At 49.0% G+C, this 18,766-nt stretch overlaps 6 protein-coding genes and 1 non-coding gene across 7 annotated transcripts; 4 read left to right on the forward strand and 3 right to left on the reverse strand.

Annotated features, from left to right (window-relative positions):
• Positions 1–1,929: 1,929 nt before the first annotated feature.
• Positions 1,930–5,397, reverse strand: LTR64_006155 (uncharacterized protein; the record flags this gene model as incomplete). The annotated part of the gene is given in 2 exon segments (XM_064900490.1): positions 1,930–5,187; positions 5,206–5,397. The coding sequence occupies 2 exon segments, from the start codon at positions 5,395–5,397 to the stop codon at positions 1,930–1,932; spliced, it is 3,450 nt and encodes a 1,149-aa protein (XP_064753802.1).
• A 303-nt stretch (positions 5,398–5,700) lies between these two features.
• LTR64_006156 (uncharacterized protein) lies at positions 5,701–7,916 on the forward strand (the record flags this gene model as incomplete). The annotated part of the gene is made up of 2 exons (XM_064900491.1): positions 5,701–5,830; positions 5,932–7,916. 2 exons carry the CDS (start codon positions 5,701–5,703, stop codon positions 7,914–7,916), a joined length of 2,115 nt encoding a protein of 704 aa, XP_064753803.1.
• Positions 7,917–9,241: 1,325 nt separating this feature from the next.
• Positions 9,242–10,106, forward strand: LTR64_006157 (uncharacterized protein; the record flags this gene model as incomplete). Its single annotated transcript, XM_064900492.1, has 2 exons — positions 9,242–9,496; positions 9,546–10,106. 2 exons carry the CDS (start codon positions 9,242–9,244, stop codon positions 10,104–10,106), a joined length of 816 nt encoding a protein of 271 aa, XP_064753804.1.
• A 677-nt stretch (positions 10,107–10,783) lies between these two features.
• Positions 10,784–10,889, reverse strand: LTR64_006158. Its single transcript has one exon. It is a non-coding gene; the product is annotated as a tRNA-Thr (tRNA).
• Positions 10,890–13,790: 2,901 nt separating this feature from the next.
• Positions 13,791–14,824, forward strand: LTR64_006159 (uncharacterized protein; the record flags this gene model as incomplete). The annotated part of the gene is made up of 2 exons (XM_064900493.1): positions 13,791–14,717; positions 14,741–14,824. 2 exons carry the CDS (start codon positions 13,791–13,793, stop codon positions 14,822–14,824), a joined length of 1,011 nt encoding a protein of 336 aa, XP_064753805.1.
• Positions 14,825–15,664: 840 nt separating this feature from the next.
• On the forward strand, positions 15,665–16,478 carry ATG27 (type II membrane protein; the record flags this gene model as incomplete). Its single annotated transcript, XM_064900494.1, has 2 exons — positions 15,665–16,227; positions 16,283–16,478. The coding sequence occupies 2 exons, from the start codon at positions 15,665–15,667 to the stop codon at positions 16,476–16,478; spliced, it is 759 nt and encodes a 252-aa protein (XP_064753806.1).
• A 411-nt stretch (positions 16,479–16,889) lies between these two features.
• On the reverse strand, positions 16,890–18,734 carry PHR1 (DNA photolyase phr1; the record flags this gene model as incomplete). The annotated part of the gene is made up of 1 exon (XM_064900495.1): positions 16,890–18,734. One exon carries the CDS (start codon positions 18,732–18,734, stop codon positions 16,890–16,892), a length of 1,845 nt encoding a protein of 614 aa, XP_064753807.1.
• Positions 18,735–18,766: the final 32 nt, after the last annotated feature.

Raw genomic sequence — 18,766 nt, forward strand, 5'->3', positions numbered from 1 at the left:
GGTTGCATCGCAGATATGTGGGCACTAGGATGTCCCATATCCATTCAGCTGAGTGCTCAATGGCACGATGGTATCCGTATCGACACCATCTCTGCTGATCCGAAGTCGTCTGAGCTATCCAGTTGTCTAGGTCTGTCCACCTGGATATGAGTTGTTTTTCGCGTTGTCTCCAGAACCAGCTTGTGGACGAATCATGAGCTCGACGCAGGCACAAGCTCGACACTCCGCGTTGATGTTACACCAAGTCAACAGTAACAGACGACAACCATGTGACACACCGCAGGATACTGCAGCTGATGGTCAAAGCTCTAAAGGTATTAAAGGCGTGCCAGAGCTCAACCACTTGTTGCTTCTCTTTCTTTCCCATAAACAATCCGCAATTATCATCAAGTCTCCTCTTCACAAAACCAAACCATAAAACCACTACACAACCAACAACTCAACATGGGCCCATGCTCAGGCTGCAGCTGCTGCTCCACCTGCGACAGTGGGTGCAAGTGCTCTTCCTGCGGTGTATGTTGCTCTTCTTCGTGGGCCTTCAACATACTGATATGACCACAGCACTAGACCACAGACATCATCACTTGGAGATAGGAGGGATTTGAGAGAGGCGGGGGGGGGGTCGAGGAGATCGAGTACGCGAAGGTCGTGGTAGCTATAGTGCGTCCGCTCATTAAATGAAAAAGCAATAAGAAATCTTTCTGAAATTGTTGTTGCCATCCTGTTTCATTGCTTCGTGTAAAACATCCTATTACTTGTCCATCTTCCGTCGCAGTCGATTAAGCTTCATCTTTGCACTTCGAGACGTCAGATGTGTCAAGAACTTTGGCAATAGAGTTGTAAATCATATTATGCTTCAGATCCCAAGGTAGCAGGCTCGCTGTAGAATGAATGTTGACGAATGTTGTTCGGTCGTCGTGGTTGTGGAAAGGTGCTAGCCCTGAGTGTACACCAATTTCGAGTACCTCCACGAATACAACCGATGTAATCCGTGCATCATATCGGTCTTCTGTGGCTTGATTCAATTGACCAGCGCGCGGTTCGTCCCACTCAGCAGGCCGTCTGTGGTGTGTCGAGTATCATAGACATGTTGGATGCGGACAACGGTGTGCTCACTCATACAAGAGTGACCCCAGGACGACGATTTCGAGGGTGAACTTCAGAGACAATCAGTCAGCAAGGAGGTTCGCAGACTGTACCAACGTTCTTGCTTTGGGTTTCCCTGAATTTGTTCTTGCTCAGCGTGAGGAATTGTACTGTTGTAAAAGATCAAATCCTGGCATTTGTTATGTACTTCTCAATCTCCGGCACTTGCTGAGCCAAGAGACATCGTGGATGTCGACTGGTTCTTCGATCTTCTCGCTGTCAAGTCGAAAGAGGGATATCCGCTCATGAGATCTAGAGGAGGAAAGGCCGTCTGGGGCTATGTGGCAGTGTGAGGCATGTTGGTCGACGGTAGTATGTGTGGCAGGCTCGTAAGGGCGAAATGTACTCGCAGGAACACAATTTCAAGTCTTGTGATTGATGGAGGAACATCCCAGTGGATCGTTTAAAGGACAGAAAAGCTAGGGTTATCCTCACATACAGCCCGACAGTAGTAGTCCTTCTGAGCCACTTGTTATAAGCCATGAAAGGGGGCATGACTGATAAGATGCTCATATAGCAAAGAGAACAATTTCTATGAAGTCGTCAAGTGTTCGAAACAATTGAGGACAGCCAAAGTCCACCTTACCGTTTCCTGGGTCCTCACTTTTCCAGTCGCACGTGACCTTGCAAAAGCGACATGATTTCACATTCAAAAGCTCTGCAGGGCCGCAAGGCCACAAGGACGCTATTGAAGTGATCAAGCAGTCAATTGTCATTGGGAATCACATTCGCAACAATAAAGTGACGCAGTCAGATGTTGGAGAAACGCCCTGGAGTTTCGATTTATGTAGGCGCAGTGTTAACTTCGATATCATCTGAAGGTCGACTTGTGGTGCTGCTGTCGAGCTCTAGCTTGGAACCCATCTTCTCACATAGGTCAATAAATTCAGCCTGCTTTTGCAGATTCTGCGCAGCGCTCAGGGCTTTAACGATAATAGCTTGGTTTCTCTCAGTCACAGCATTTCTGAAAGTCCTCAGCAGAAATTCGCCAAGTAAAGAAATAGACCACGTTTCAGGAATAGACTCAAGAACTGTCAATGGATCAAACCACGTAGCGAAAGTGCCCAGCAGATGACTTGTTCTATCTAGGCGCTCCTCCTCATCTTCAATTCGTAGGAACTCGTCGAAGAGGGCCTGGAAATGCTGCTCTTGCTGAGTCCATGACGGAAGCATGCTTGTGTCGATGGTTGTGGAAGGCGAGCTCGGACCGCCAAAGTAGCAATACCGAACAGCAGTATCGTAGTCTCCAAGCCCATGAACCAGCAGTTTTAATGCTTCGTTATGACGTCCTTGACGAGCATCAAGAATTATCGATTCGGAGACTAAATATGTGCTGAATGGTTTCAACCGTTCAAGGACCATGTCGACGGAGTACGTTAGTGTTTTGCTGGTGCCGGTTGCTGCAGCATAACCTCCTGTGCCAAGAAGCTGCAGCAGCCGCAGCCGCGACTGCCACCAAGGCTCCTCGGGCGCGTTTTCCTGAATGAAATTAAGGTAAGTCGGTTTTGGAGACGTCAATGCTCTGTAGGTTGTGTAGCTTTCAGCAAGTGATTGTCGTGCCTGATCGGAATGTTCGAGCACACTCAAAACAGAGTCAAGATAGTAGCCGACCAGGTCGTCAGCATACTGGTCCAGATTCTTAGTGAAGACCAGGTGCTCTAGGAAGAGCTGAACAGCTCCTGGTGCATACTCCTTAAGCAAAGAGACTACTTCTGCAGGAGCAAATTTGACACGACCGTTGTCGTCAGATAGGACTTGAACAGCCAGTTCTGGCGAACGTTGTGCCAGCCACACAGAAAAATCCTTGACGAGTGAGGTGTCACGAAGTAGAGGTAAATATTTTCTCATCTGAAGGTAGACATGCTCGGGTGCAACATCGTCGTCTAGGTTGTCTTCGCCGTCACAGATGCGCTTCCAGGTATGCAGAACGTCTCGTGAAGATTTCCTGCTTTGATACAAGCGACTAAGAAGGAAAAGGCGTTTGTGATGTTCAAGCAGTATAACAGCCCGATCGAAATCACCCTTCCAGTGATCGACCACATTATTCAGCTTTACACGTGTCGCAGTTTGTACGCCATCAGTTCTTGAGACGGAGTCCTGGTAGAGCAGTAGACGTAGCAACGCTGCATCCACGCTGTCGAAGATGGCCTTTTCGTCGCTGATGCTGCCAGACGCACCTCTTTTCTCCTGCCAAGTGCTAAGAAAGTGCCGGATCATCATCCAGAATTCCGCAGGACTATCTTCAGGGTTCACCATAGGTGACTCAAACCCTTCGAGGCAGTCGATGAGGCCTTGTTGAATCCAGACACCAGTTGACCCATACAAGACCTCATACGAAAGAGGGTTCAGCAGCGAGAGGGGCACTCTAGGATCGAGCTCGCTCTCTAAAAGTGCATTCTCTGCCAATTTAGACGCCGCTTTGAGATTCGCATTGTTCTTAAGTCCAGTAAGCAAATGGACGAATAGAATCATGCTTGCTTTCTGGCGAGCGTATTTGATACTAAGAAACTCTGTCTCGTTCTGCGCCTCGCGATTCCTAACACTGCCTAGGAAGGACAGGATTTGAGGTACATTGACCTGTTCGAGGTGGTAGCCCTTGTCATCGACTTTGATGGCACTGAGCATCTGGCTTTCTAACTGGAGTAGTAGTGGATTGGGTAGTACCTGGTAGAGGTTCTCGCCACACCAGGTCATTGCTTGTGTTACAGTATGACCTAGACGTTGAACAAATTTGAGTTCTTCTGCAGCACGTTTGGCAACATACTCAGTCGTCGGATCCACGCGTCCATTCGCATCTATCTTAGAGACCCCTCGCTCTTGCGCAGTTCCTTTTAAAGCATTTGCGCCCGGATCAGGGTGCTGCTCTGAAGAAGACTGATTTATCGGCTGATAACGGACAGCCTGAAGTAGGTCGGCGACTTCTTGGAAAGCATGACGCTGTACACTGACCGACCGATGGAGCCCAGCCTTGCCGATCTGGAGGTCATGATCGCTGTATGCAAGTCTTAGCCACACTTTTGATGTAGCATTATCATTGTTGGAGTCTAGCTGTTGGATCTGCAAACCATATTCAAGCTTCTCCGAATGAGGTCGGTCAATCAGCGCAACAATAAATTGGTTCTCATCAAGATCGATGGTAGACTGATCCTTATCCTGAAAAGTACAAGACATGACTGCTTGCGGATAGTAATCGAACTCAACTGTACCTCGCGAGACGTCGCCATCCAGATTGACGAACATGCCCACACCAGGCTCAAAAGGAGTCGTCCCCGTGGTAAGCATGAATTCGTTGGTGAATGCTGAAATGACGTGTGGTTTGAGTGGTCTTACGGATCGTTGCTGCCTCGCAGGCGGCGTAGGGCTTGTCTCTGCGGTGGACGATCGAGGACGGCTTCCGGAGCGTGAGGTAGTCTCTGTCGTATGTACAGGAGAAATTGCTCTATCGGCAGGTGCTGAGGAACCAGAAGCAGTTGCAGAAGACGGAAAATCACCCAAACTTCTGCTTCGTGTATGGGCTTGAGCCGTGATCGGTGGTACAACCAAGTGGTTGTCTTGCGGGGCGTCCAGAATGGGAGCAGTAGAGATGTCGAAGAGGGGAATTTTCTGCTGATGTTCTATCTCCAACAAAGCGTAGCTGGTCGCATTGGCAACACAGGCGATGGTGTCTCTACGAGCGGCTTCGTGACATTCGGGGTACTCGATGTTAGGCCGAATTGGTTTCAACTTATCTCCCACTCGAACCTGGAGAATTCGTCTGGTGGTTGCAATCATGATTGAAGTTCCGTCAGGGTCGTCTGCGCCGAGATTCTCATCGAAACCACCAATCCATTGCACTCCCGTCGGCTCCCTGTTTGGAAAAGCTGGACTAAGTTCAGGCAGCGAGTAGAAGGAAGCGGTGCCGTTGCAAAGCACACACGCCTTTAGTGGTCCAGGCAGGACCAGAATCTGTTGAACACCTGGCGGCTGGCTACCACTATCAGCATCGTGACCACTCGGCTGCAGTCGTGAAGCCAGGATGTACTGAGGCTGATCATTTTCGACCTGTGCTGGTAAACAAACCAGATGCAATATCTCGGAGGCAGAAGTTCCAATGTAGAGATTGTCGTTCCAGAATTCGACACATGTTATTGATACTTCCTCGTTGGGGCCGTCCGCATTGAGTGGGATGTCATCCAGTACCTTTTTGAGTACAAAAGGTCCTGCTTCAGGCACTTGCAGCCTGCGTCTCTTGCGGACTGGCTCATCGCTCATGACCACTGCTTCTTATACTGAGTGAAGAGGTAGAGTAGAATAGGCCAGCTTCCTGCCCAGTACTACGGTTACGTATGCGGCCACCTTGACCAAAAAGAACTCCCGACGACGCGTGGAAGGTGCCCAGTGGTAGACTTGGTAGACTCAGAAGCATTTACTAATTCGTTTCGCAGGGCTCAACTAATAATGGTCGGATGTACTTCTCAGTCAATGTAGAATATTGTATGTTACCGTTTTAATGCTTCTTTGACAACAATTTCTACAGCACCACCACCAAATGACACGCACGACTGGCCGAACAAGATGGACGCAGTCGCGGTAGCAGAAATCAATCCTAACGACCAAGTAGCGCAGCAAGACGATGGAGTTGCTGCTTCGAGTGGAGGGGTAGTGGTGGAGAACAGATTCCAGAAAGCGATTGCTGCATGGCGAAGTAGGTGAGACGATTGATCCCAAGGAGAGGAGGCTGAATCATAGCAGGTATCGGTCTCTCATCATTGATTTCGCAGCTTGATGGTACAGCCACTGACATAGTCAACCACCAGAAGGACGCAGTGCTTGAACGTAAAGAAGTGGCTCAGAAAACCAAGGACTTCCGCAAGCTCGACGATGCTGGAAAGCTTACTGAATACAAGACTCTTCTCAAGACTTATCAGGGTTTTGTAGACCTACTCACCACTCACGGCAAAGAATCGACTTCAGCTTTTCTACAGCTTTACACTACAATCTCCGAAGCTCCTGACCCGTTTCCTTTACTCGAAGCCTCCGTCGAGGCCCTGGTAGTGTCCGAAGATACCTTGCCTAGATTGTCCTCCGAAAATACAGAACTCAAGAAGCGGCTCGACAAACTGTCGCAGGAACTCGAATCAGCTGATGCTAAATTACAAGCTGAGCGTCAAAGGCGACAGGAAGCAGAGAATGGCTCTGCGCAGAAGGCCGATGAGATAGAGGCTTTGTGGAAGAAAGTCCTTGACGAAAAAGAGCACAACTGGGCCGCCAAAGAGCGAACGCTCGAGGAGAAGTTGGAGAATCAAGACCGCTTGTTGAAAGAAACCAGAGCAAACTATGAGGTGGCTCAAAGATTGGGCAAGGATGAACAGCAGAGTGCAGCTCAGAAGGCTGCTTCAGCCGAAATGCAGCTACTTACATCTGACCTGGAGAAGACAAGTGCCAGACTGGCCGAGACAGAGGCTCGCAACGATCAATTGAGGATCGGGCTGGCACAAGCAACATCTCGGGCTGCCCCTGTGGCGGACGAAGATCCCCGCATCCTTCGCCTACAATCAGAGAATTCAACCCTGCTCCGTCGCCTCGATTCGATACGATTTGAGCGTGAAGCCGAGAAGAGGACAACCGAACAAAAGACCAAGCATCTCGAACGTCAGCACAAATCGGCTCAAGAAGATTCCCAAGATCTTCGTGATAAACTACAGAAGTACTCCGACTATGACGAGATCAGGAGGGAGCTAGACATGCTGAGATCTATAGAACTCTCCGTTGACGATGACGCCGACGTTGACGAGGATGGTACGGATGCTGACGGGTCTGACAGCAATAAAACTTCGCTCGAGCAACTACTGCTTGCTAGGAACAAAAAATTAAGCAATGATCTGACTTTGCTTCGAGTCTCCCACAAAGAGCTGGTGGAGCAGCTGGACGATCTAAACGCAGAGCTCTTGCGCACCAAGAAAGACCTCGATCAGTCGCAAAAGCTGTCTGCTAGTCTCGAGAACGACTTGACACAGCTGCAAGAGGAGGCTGCTAATGGTCTGCCCTCTTCAGGGATGTCTGTAGCAGGCACATACGTCTCTAGGTATCCACATTCGAGTCGACGAGGCAGATCATCACCTACATCATCCATTATATCTGGCTTTGATGGCACACAACGAGGCCTGTTTGGTGATTCACACAGATTGGGTGAGCCATTAGGTGGCGGATCTGGTATACTTCCTATGGTCCAGGCACAACGAGATCGGTTCAAGCAGAAGACCCAACAACTAGAAGAAGAGTTGCAAAAGACATATGCCACCGTCACCTCTTTGCGCCAGGAAGTTTCCTCGTTGCAGAAAGATAACCTGAACCTATATGAACGTACACGTTATGTGTCAGCATATAGTAGAAGTGGAGCGACTACATCCGCCCTGGGACAAAACCCTTCACACACCTCTCCTGATGTCGCGGCTGACGACAGTGGCAGATGGAAGGCTCAGTACGAAGCCAACATATCACCTTTTGCGGCCTTTCGTGGCCGCGAAGCCACAAGAGCTTACAAGCGCATGAACATGGCCGAGCGTATAGTATTCTCGCTGACCAGGATCATCCTCGCCACAAGAACAAGTCGCAACCTGTTCGCCGGCTACTGCGTGGCGTTGCACCTCCTGGTCTTCTTTATGCTATATTGGATGTCCGCTGTCGCAGTCGTATCGAGTCATCCTGGCCACGCGACCTCAGCCGGGATGGTGGCCGGTGCCGCAGGTATGAAGGACGCGTCAAATTGGCAGCAGGAGGATGTCGGTTGATAGCGCGCAAACGCGAAGCGAGCTTCGAATTCTTCATACACATTGTGAGGTCGTCCGCTGAGATGGTCGCCTCTGCGTGTCCAGCAAGGCACATCTGATCTGCCAAGAATGAGGCAACAGAACTACCTTATGCTGACATACGCCTGAAGGAATCCTTCCTGAACCAGGAACCCACCTGCTTACCTTTTGCTCTTTGTAATGTTCGCTGTGTTGCGAGCGAAGGAGGATCTATTCAATGTTGCTTGGCTATCACTAGAGAAAGAATCTCACCAGTTAACGTTTGAGCCACACTTCGCAGCATTACCTTTGGCGAGGTATGACGGTTGTTGTGGCTATCTCGGATAAGGTTGACAGTTCATTGCGCCACACACACTGTATTTGTCCTATGGCAGAGAAAGCCGTTCGATTGACACCACTCTCGACCAGCTGACGACAGCCAAAGGAAAGACTAGCAACTCACATTGAACAGCTACTAACCACGATCAAGATTGAGTGTAGAACGAGACGAACTGGCACTTGGCTAGGCGTCTACTCGCCAAGCGAGTCAGAAATACATAACCAATACCACAGTAGTTCGCTGGATCTGCGCGTCGAGAATAACCATTGGTCAAGCGGTAATGACTACGTCCATTGAGGCTGCATCCCAAGTTGCTGGCAATCGGGCCTGGACAGCATTATTCTGCGGCGCTGATCCTTCGAATAGCCTGTGAAGAATGGCGGGGAAATGGCACTGCTTGCTTGCAGATCGATGTCGCACCATTCTCAAGAAGGCTAAGCTTCGGCGGCAGCGTCAGATCAGATCCTTGTAATCAGCCATCCGCAATCTCCACCAACCACAAGCAGTCCTACCTGGAATAGAAATATGGTTGGTCACGAAGAGCTTCCCAGTGGCCAACCATCCTTCTTGCCTGCCACGAACCCACCGATCCACTTTCATATAGATTACGACCGACTAACAGCAAAATGGCGGCGCGTACATATCGAGCTATTCTATACTTACATCAAACTGCAGGGTACCGTTCTTGCGTGACGGTGAACATTGATATATCTGCTTGCTGCAAGGTTGCATATTCAGTCTTCCACATCCTACCCGTTCCGTCTACCACAATACGTTCCTGCCATCTCAGTCATAATAACGAATTTCCTTATCTATTTGCTCTTCTGTTCTGCTAGTCAGCCAGTCGTGTGATTTCAGCAACACACTAATAAACTGTTCTCTTGTGCCCTGTCCAATTTGTCTTGCACCAACCTTCCAACTCGATAACAACGCGATCATCCAACAGAGGAAAGAGGATACTTCGAGCAGAACACACACAACAGCGAATATGCGGTCGATAGCTTTTCTCTCGATCTTCCTCTCCTCGGCGCTGGCCGCTCCATTAGTTTCTTGGTCACCTGCTTTGGGCGAATTTTATGCGGCTGTCGATAGACATATTCAGATCGCGCGACAAGCTGGAGCCATCAGCAGCCCACCAACGTGTGATCTCTCCAAGGCGGTGATGCCAGTTGCACCAACACCACTACCATTGCCAGATCCAAGTTGGAGGTTGTCCGAAGTCGTGGTCGGTCGAGGCGTACAGGTATGTCGAGTTCTTTGAAGTCTGTTAGTTCAGACTAACCCGAATACAGAATTATACATGTTCACTAGCAACAAAAGATGTCGTACCCAAGGCAGTCGGTGCCATCGCCTCTCTATACAACGTTTCTTGCATAGCGGCGAATTATCCAGACATCCTTGGCATGCTTCCTGGCCTTGCACTTGAATATGCTTTGCCTGCAGATCCAGTTGCCAACCTAGAACCATCCAATCTAGCACTTGCGGGACACCACTACTTCACTTCCAATGGCACTCCAACTTTCGATATGAGCCAGCCGAGGTCAATCAACGTCGCAAACCTAGCATCAATCCCCATCACTGATGGATCCTCTGGCATTACCAAAGCGAAGCTCGCTGTAAACTCAACAGCACCAGCGGATGCGCCAAAAGGAGAGCATGGGCAAGGATTTGGCGCTGTACCGTGGCTGTTACTCAACTCTACTTTTGGCACGACTGGGGACGTCGTTGCAGTTTACAGAATCAACACAGCAGGCGGAAAGGCACCTCCAACATGTGAAAGCAGCCCTGCATACTTCAGCGTGCAGTACGCGACAGAATATTGGTTTTACACGAAACCTAAGACTACGGGCTGATGGAAGAAGAAACGAAGGATTCGAACAATGAGCTATTGCTCTGGGGACGGGTGTGGAAGGAGCACACACTAGACTTTCGACTTTTTTACACGTATATATTTCACTACGTGCTAGCATTTTTGCTTGCTTGCATTCAGCAATTTCGAGGAATGACAGCATAAACACTTTGACTCTCTTTTTCCAACCACAAACTTCAATCTCATGAGTTCACGTATATTAAAGCCAGTGAGTATCACAGCATCGTCACTGGACAAGCTACGTATTCGAGTACTATTCTTGTCGAATTCTAGGTTTGGACAGCTTGAGAAGCCGTTATGAACGCCACTACATCTATTTGCATCTGCATGCATAAGAGCCGCATGTGCAGATGCATTGGTCTGGTCTTGAAACTGGCTAGGGGTCTAGTCGGGAAATGATTGGTTGTAGGTGCATCAATTATGTTTGGTCAGGCGCTCTACGGACATGCTGAATGAACCAATGATTTTGATAGGGTGTTTCTTCGGGCCGGAATTCGCCGGGTGGTGTACTTGAGATTCTAGAGCAATGTTCATACGCACTGTAAGAGCATTGCATCGTTGTCATAATTGAGCAAAAACGAAGCTGTGGAGTTGAGCTTAGCCAGATTCATGTCTTTCGAGCATAATGTAGAAAATAGTCAAAACCTCGACGTAAAAAAATGCCTCCATTCAGAATTGAACTGAAGATCTTCGCATGTGCAGCGTTAGATAGCTTATGAGCTATCAGTGGTATACAAGTGCGACGCGTTACCACTGCGCCATAGACTAAGTAATGTTAGTTTTGGCTGCGAAGACACGACTTTATATGTGTACTCACGGCTCCTTAAGAACCGTTTGGGTTCCGAAGATTGAAGTTCAATTTGATCCACAATTTTGATTATATGCATTATGGACTTGTTTTCGAGCTTGGACTCGATCGGGGTCCGAAAACTACTGGCTGGATTGTGGTATGACGATACTTCAAGCCACCCTTAGAAGAGGCGCTTGGGAGCGTCCTCTCTGTACCACTGTTCTTGATGGTAGATGATACTTGAAGATACACGCAGTACAAAGCTTCAGTGCATTGGCCAAAGGAGACCTCAAAACAGATTGACGCACCAAGTGCTCGGGCGCGCCAAGAAGAGCTGTGACGTAGTTCCTGACCTGTTTAGCCATTCGAAAAGAGTTCATTCCTCTGAGCACTTGCAAGGAAGTTGCCAATGATGATCCTCTCAGAACTGGGGAACGAAACATGGCAAGTACATTTCTCACTTGTGCTTGCTTGAGGCCAAGCGCCATCATGTTACTACCCAGTTTGCCAGCAGCCACTGCATAACACGACGACACACCTCAGCAACCTAATGTAATCACTCCTTTGTGCTTTTGGATTTGTGCTTCTTTGCTGTCAACAGTGTCGCCAGTATACGTAGTGTCGAGACGCTGGCGATAATCGAGCTTAGACAACTATATAGCTGGGCTCAATATCAACATGCGCTGGACAACAAGCGACTTCCGCAATATGGTCACAACCTCAGATTGGCTACCACACCTCATTACAGCATCACTGTTCTTCATTCGACCAGCCGCTACAATACATCACCTTGACCAGCCACCTATACATCTGGCAAACCGTCAGAATTCCGACCTGCCTCTTGTGGTTACGAGTTACTGCGCCGAGACGATATATCCTGCGATTCTTACACAATCCGGAATAGGTCCTGAGAGATCGGGTTTCAGGTTAGAGCCGGGAGACAGCTTACCTCAGAGCGTCAGTGCAGACTGGAAAGGTCGAGTATGGGGAAGAACCAATTGTACATTTAACCTGGACGGCAGTCTTCCTCGGTCAGGTCAAGGAGGAGCTGCATGCCAATCAGGTGATTGTGGCGCGTTCGTCGAATGCCAAGGTGCTGTCAGTGGCCTTGGTGGTCCTCCGTGTATCAGGCCAACTGACACTCCTTATAGGGAAATCCTCCAGCAACCTTGGCAGAATTCACCTATGCTTCTGCCAGTAGCCAAGCATTTTACGACATCTCCTTAGTAGATGGATATAACTTGCCAATGGGAATCGTCTTTCTGGGTGGTAATACCAGTGACCCGGCACTTCAAGACATTCCTCCGAACCTCTCAAACACGATTTGTATCGGTACAGCGTCATACCTAACAGATAGCTCCGGCGCGCCAGATGCCACCTTCGGTTCGAACGATACGTATCCAATACCCCTCGAGCGATCGCTGTCCAGTCGGAACGTACTTAAGTGGTGTCCTTGGCCATTACAGCTGAACCCGCCTCAGAAGCCTGGTGATGGAGTATATCCTTATCCTGACGACAACATCGTTCGACCAATGTTCAATCCGTGCTATTCGGCGTGCTCAAAGTGGAATGATGACAAGTATTGCTGCAGCGGATCATACAACTCACCTAACAAGTGCAAACCAAGTTATTACTCCTTGCAGGCAAAGAAGGTATGTCCTGATGCATACAGTTATGCATACGACGATCAGACCAGCACATTTGTCTTACCACAGGGAGGAGGTTTTGAGGTGGTCTTCTGTCCCAATGGACGAAGCAGCAATATTCTAGCAACATTTGGTGATCAGATGAGAGAGGTCGCTAGAACTGGGCTTGTCACACCTGAGATCGAACAGCTAGCTAGAAACAGGACACACATTACGATGAAGAGTGAGACCAAGAGTGGACTTGACAACTTAAGTCCGAGTATGGTTGTTTTGGTCATTTTATTGTTCTGGGCTTGCATGTGGTAGAGGGTAGAACATCCTTAGCAATGCCGTCGACATGATGAGCTTGGTTATAGGGCAGGTCTTTGGATACTTACTCTTTGTCTTGAAGACTGGCTTTTTCGTTGCAAATATTTATGATACCCTTCGAAGAAACAAAATCTATCTTGATATCCGTAATAATGCTCATCCCGTTCCGGAATTCAACTTCCAGCATTTTGCTCCTTTCTCTAGCAGCAATTTAGATCTAGCTCCGGAGATGCACAGAACGTGCGACCTCAACTCCACTCTCAAACGACTTATGATCGCTGGTCGTTCCAATTCTCGCGATGGCAAGGTAACGGTCTTCTTGTCACACAATCTAGAAACAGCCGACGTGGATCTCCTGTCGAAGCACACAACTAGCGGAATATTCTATGCACATCGACAACTCCAACTCCTGGAATCGGCTGCATGGCAAACCTGTCCAACATTGCTAGCGGACGATCAGGTCGCGATGGTACAAACTCTGTTACAAGGACTTGGAATGTGATGAAGCCATGTGTGGGGGCAGGGCACCCCAAGTGACACTTGACAATAGTCGTTGCTCCCTCATCTTCCGACCAATTTCGAAGGACCATGATTTCGACCAAGCACGTCTGTGGTCATGTAGTGAGTACCAGAGTAATATACCGATATGCACAAGCACAATGAGTATACGACAGAAGTTCAGAGGCAACGATATTCGACATGCAATGTGATGTCATTGCCATCCTGTAAACACACTGGCAAACCAAGCCTACTCCGGAGGTCAGTCATTCAACGGCAATGCCTAATCTGTAATAGGTTTCGATGCCCACTAAGATCGCACGAATACTTTGCAAGGAGGCTTCGGGGACGTCAAGATGGAGAAACTCGACTTCGTCAAATTGACGATGAGAAGGTTGACCCGTTTGCGAGACATCCTATTCATATGACTCCGGAATACGAAGCTCTCTATGCACAAGGATGGCTCCGATGGAATTCAGATTTTCGAGGCCCCGAAAGACATCTGTTCCCTCGAAGCAGATACTCGGCTATCTTGAGGAGCGACTGGCATGATGAAGCTCTCCACTATGCTGTCCTCTCAGTAATAGCCACACAACTCTCTAAGATACGTACGGGCACACTTGACCAATTGGCTCTCGACTTACAGCTGAAGGTCGTGTCGGCTCAACGCAAAGCATTGGCGCATGGCCAGTCCTCAGACGCGAGGATTGTGACAGCATTAGCAATAGTTTCCAACTCATTTGCGTCAACAGAGAACGGGCAAGAGGATCTCTCGGCACCTTTGCAGCTGATTGCAGCAGGGGTAGAGAAACGAGGTGGGCTTCAGTACCTAGGCATGGAGGGCATTGTTGCGGACAACTTGATGTTGGGAGATCATACTCGAGCCATCATGTACAACATCATGCCGCAGTACAAGATGCACTTACCACCTGTCACGTCTACCACGGCTCCAAAACCCGGTGGTGCTTATAGCCAGCTCCTAGCATGTGGACTGATCTCGGCTGAAGTTGAGGAGGTTGCCAACAGCTATTGGGTTCTGCTCAAGATATACGACCGAGCAGCGAAAGGCAAAGGTACAAGCTCGGAAGCGACATATTTCGCCTATCTCGCAAGCGTCGTTGAATATCGACTGGCGTGCTTGAACGCAAAAATGAGCGAGTCCAACACGCTCGACGAGTGCATTATATTAGCATGCCTTCTTAGTAACCACATTCTACTACGAAACTATGGACAAATGTCGCCGAGTGTGCGGTCGTTAGAGGCGAGATTCTGGCAGCGCTTTGAGAATCTGAGAAGCGAAGGATTCTTCCGGAATTATAATCTACACGAGCTGGAGATATTTTTTGCTTGTGTTGGTATTCTATCACTGACTAGAAAGCTGAGTTCGGTGGAGGACAAGGCAGTCGGAGTACTGGTTCAGCTCAGAAGGCAAGTTTCTCCGCCGGTGCAAGAGTTTGAGGAGTTGTGTAATGTGATGGAATCATATGGATGGGCAGAATCTGTTTGTTTAACATTATATGTGAAGCTCTGGAACAAGGTTACACGTCTATTGCTCATCGAACCGAAATGAAGTTTTCAACTGCTTCGATAGCCGCAGTAATACCGTGATAACCTCGTCTTTGTATGCATAGCGCAATCACTCGCAGCCCATCTTGTAGATAGAAGCACTGCACCAGGGAGGAAAGTGAATGCATAGCAAAACGTTCCACTCGACCGTACCTGCAAGATCACGGAGCACCAAAATTGCCAAAGACGAAGAATAGCCATCATAGTTTTGGACATGCGATCATTTGCATCCTGCTTGCTTGTAACCAGCCAACAGACTGCGTTCAAACACCTTGACTTCAAACCAACGACTTTGTCCTTCGGTATCATATATCGAGCGAGCGTAGCAATCTCTCGAAATAATCTCGTCCATCTCCCACCTATATCACAGACACAACTTCTACCATCACCATCCTTGCGTGACAATCATGTTGCCTTCGTTACATACTACCACGATCTCTTCATTCTGGCTTCTTTCCACCTTTGCTAGTGCAATAAGTTTCGACTGCGGTAATGTACAAATCGATAAACAGAGATGGGATCTCTCGAAATTGGGAGGAGCGCATTCAATCCTCGTCCAGGACACAGAAGCACACCCGGCTAAATCAAATACCACGTGGACAATAGACATATGCCAGGCACTCAAGAAGCCGAAGGGGGTAGCAAAGGGCGACGCGTGTCCTAGTTACACGAGAGGTAAGTTGGGTGGCATATGGCTACAGCAATAAACGCGGATGAGTCTAGGACTAATGCATGGCTTCTGATACAGTTTGCGGCGTAACCAAGACCTGGAACCCCATAGACGATCCAAATGTCGAGCATCCGTTAATCAGCGACGTAGTGGGTGTTGCAGGAGCATACGATCTGGCACATGGTGGAGCACTAGACCCCATGATTACACGATTAAAAACAAGCAACAAGGACGCTGAGGGTATAGATATCGAGTTACATGGTGGAAGACACAACGACCTGAAACAGAAAGCCGTCGTGAGCTTTATATGTGATGCTGAGTGGACCGGGAATGAGGGCTACGAAGAGGACAGAAGGAGATCGTTGAACAAAAGGAAGGAAGATGAAGACGACGATGACGATGACAACGGCGATGGCGACGAGAAAGATCCCAGCGAAAGGTACAAACAAGATCCCAAAAACGCCATACAATTCGTGAGCTATGGACAGGAAGGAGACGGCAAGGACAAAATGGACGTTCTACGATTAACCTGGAAGACAAAATATGCCTGCGAGAACGTCGACCACGGCGACGACGATGCGCCGAAGAAGGCGGGCTGGGGCTTCTTCACCTGGTTTATCTTGATGTGCGTCTCCTCATATCGCGCCCCGTTTGAGCTCTCTTACTAACCAATATACTAGATTATTCCTCAGTATCGCCGCATACCTCGTCTTCGGTTCTTGGCTCAATTATAACAGATACGGTGCTCGAGGCTGGGACCTGCTTCCCCACGGCGACACGATCCGAGACGTCCCTTACCTATTCAAGGACTGGTCTAGAAAAGTGGTTGAGACGGTCACGGGCGGTAGTTCAAGAGGAGGGTACAGTGCTGTATAATCACAGATAATAGCAAATTCTAATGTATAAGAGATGTTCTAGAAGTACAGCATGTCATCTTGCACAGAGATCTGTATTATTCTTTATTTTCGGCTATAATTTTGAGAGACCAGAAGGCTTCTGCTTGATGTACAAATCAGAGGAGGATGTCAGAGCAGGATCAGTTCTCTCTCCTGTCGACATCTATGGTCTTCGTGTCAGCTGGTTGGTAATAATGTGAATTCGGGCAACCTTGTGTCACGAGCAATGGTGATAAAGGTCTATCTCCAACGAAGCAAAGAGAGTCGAGACAAGAAGGCTTACCACACAAGACCATGAGATACTGGTACGTAAATGCAGCTACAGTCACGACGAAGGATGTTTCAAGACCACAATCTATTCGGCAATATACCATCTCCTCGGCTACCTCTATCACGCCGTAGCCCTCCCAATCCCGGCCTTATACCTCGCCAAACACCTCTCCCGACTCTCCTTATGATTCACAATCGGTTTCGGATACCCGTTCTTACTCGCAATAGCACCCGCCCCACGACTATAAGGATCATGTATCGCTTTCCCCTTAACATCTTTCAATTCCGGCACCCACTTCCTAATATACTCACCACTCTCGTCAAACTTCTCACTCTGCAGCAGAGGATTGAAAATGCGGAAATATGGCTGCGGATCGACACCGCAAGATGCACAGAACCCCCATCCGCCGTTATTGGATGCGAAGTCACCATCGATGAGGTTTTCCATGAAGTAGCGCTCGCCCATGCGCCAGTCGATCATGAGGTGTTTTGCGAGGAAGGAGGCGGTGTTCATTCGTACACGGTTGTGCATGTAGGCCATGTGTTTGACCTGGCGCATCGCGGCGTCGATGATGGGATACCCGGTCTTGCCTTCTTTCCAGGCCGTGAACTGCTCTTCGTTATATTCCCATTCGATGTTATTGTACTCGGGCTTGAAAGGGACGTTCATGCAGATATACGGCCATGCACAGAGGACGTGCCGGTAAAAGTCTCGCCAGGCGACTTCTCCGATCCATTTCATGGAACCATTTTCGCGGTCGTCGGTTGGGACTGTCTTGTTGATTGCTTTGAGGCTTTCGCGGACGCATGTTCGTGCGGCGAGGGTGCCGGCTGTGAGGTGAGGGCTGATTGCCGAGGTGTGGTTTCCTGCTGGGAGGTTGCGGTTCGTGTGGTAGACTTTGATGCGTTCTTTGATGAATTTGTTTAGGCGGGCCATTGCTTCGTCTTCACCGACGGGCCAGAGGCCGTGGAAGCGTTCCTTTTCTTCGTCGGTTAGTTGTCTGTCTTCTGGGACCGGAGGGATGGGTACGTCGAAGAGCGCTTTGTATTTCTGCCGTGCTTCAGGTGGATTTTGTTCGGGTCTTGAATATTCCTTGAGAGTATCTGGATGGTCGGCAATGTATTTGCACCATTTTCTGTACCATGGTGAGTAGACAGATATTTGTCCTCCAGCGTTAGTCGTTAGCATCCCAGGTTCTACGATACAGCCGTCGTGCAGGACATCGAAAGCAATTCCAGCTGCTGCACACTCTCGCACTATAGTAGCGTCGCGGCGCAGCTCATCGACTTCATATTCCATATTGGCGAACACGTGCTTCACTTCCCATTCCTTGCACAACTCGACCAAACGTGCTGGGATGCGCTTTCTCTTGTCCACTGTCTCCATATACAGCGGAATATCCAGCAAGGCCAAGTCTCGCTGTACCACTTCCAAATTCCTCAGCAGGAAGTCCACTCTTACCGGCGCCGTAAAGTGCGCTCTGAAGTCCTGCGGCGAAAGAATGTAGATACAAATCAACGGCACTCCTTTGCTTTTTGCCTTTTCTGCTGCGAGGGAAAGTGCTTTGTTGTCCCCGAGACGCATGTCCATCCTGAACCAATGTATCACAGCATCGCCAATCTCAATCACATCTCTTTGCTGTTTCGTTTCGGCCAAGGCTTTCTTTAACGTCGTAAAGGGCTTCTCGATCTCGCCAGTCGCGTACTTTTTCGCGCGTTTCAAGCTCATGACAGGTGGATAGAAGTTGCGCTCGACGATGCCGTGTTCTTCTGCAATGCGCGACTCCTGAAAGCGACTGAGATCGGCGTAGTCGAGCTTGACTTTGTGCTCATCGACCTTGCGACGCTTTACGGCCGAGGGAGATGCGGCCGCCTCTTCTGCCACGTCTACCTCTTCACATTTGTCTTTATTAAGGGTTATGCCGTCGCTTTCAGTTGGAGCGGCTTTGCGTTTCAAGGCTGGCATCTTGGAGGGGTTTTTCGATGGTTTTCTTGGAC

This window comes from Lithohypha guttulata (genome assembly GCF_036872675.1).
Source record: "Lithohypha guttulata strain CCFEE 5908 chromosome Unknown scaffold_4, whole genome shotgun sequence".
NCBI classification, from domain to species: Eukaryota; Fungi; Ascomycota; class Eurotiomycetes; order Chaetothyriales; family Trichomeriaceae; genus Lithohypha; species Lithohypha guttulata.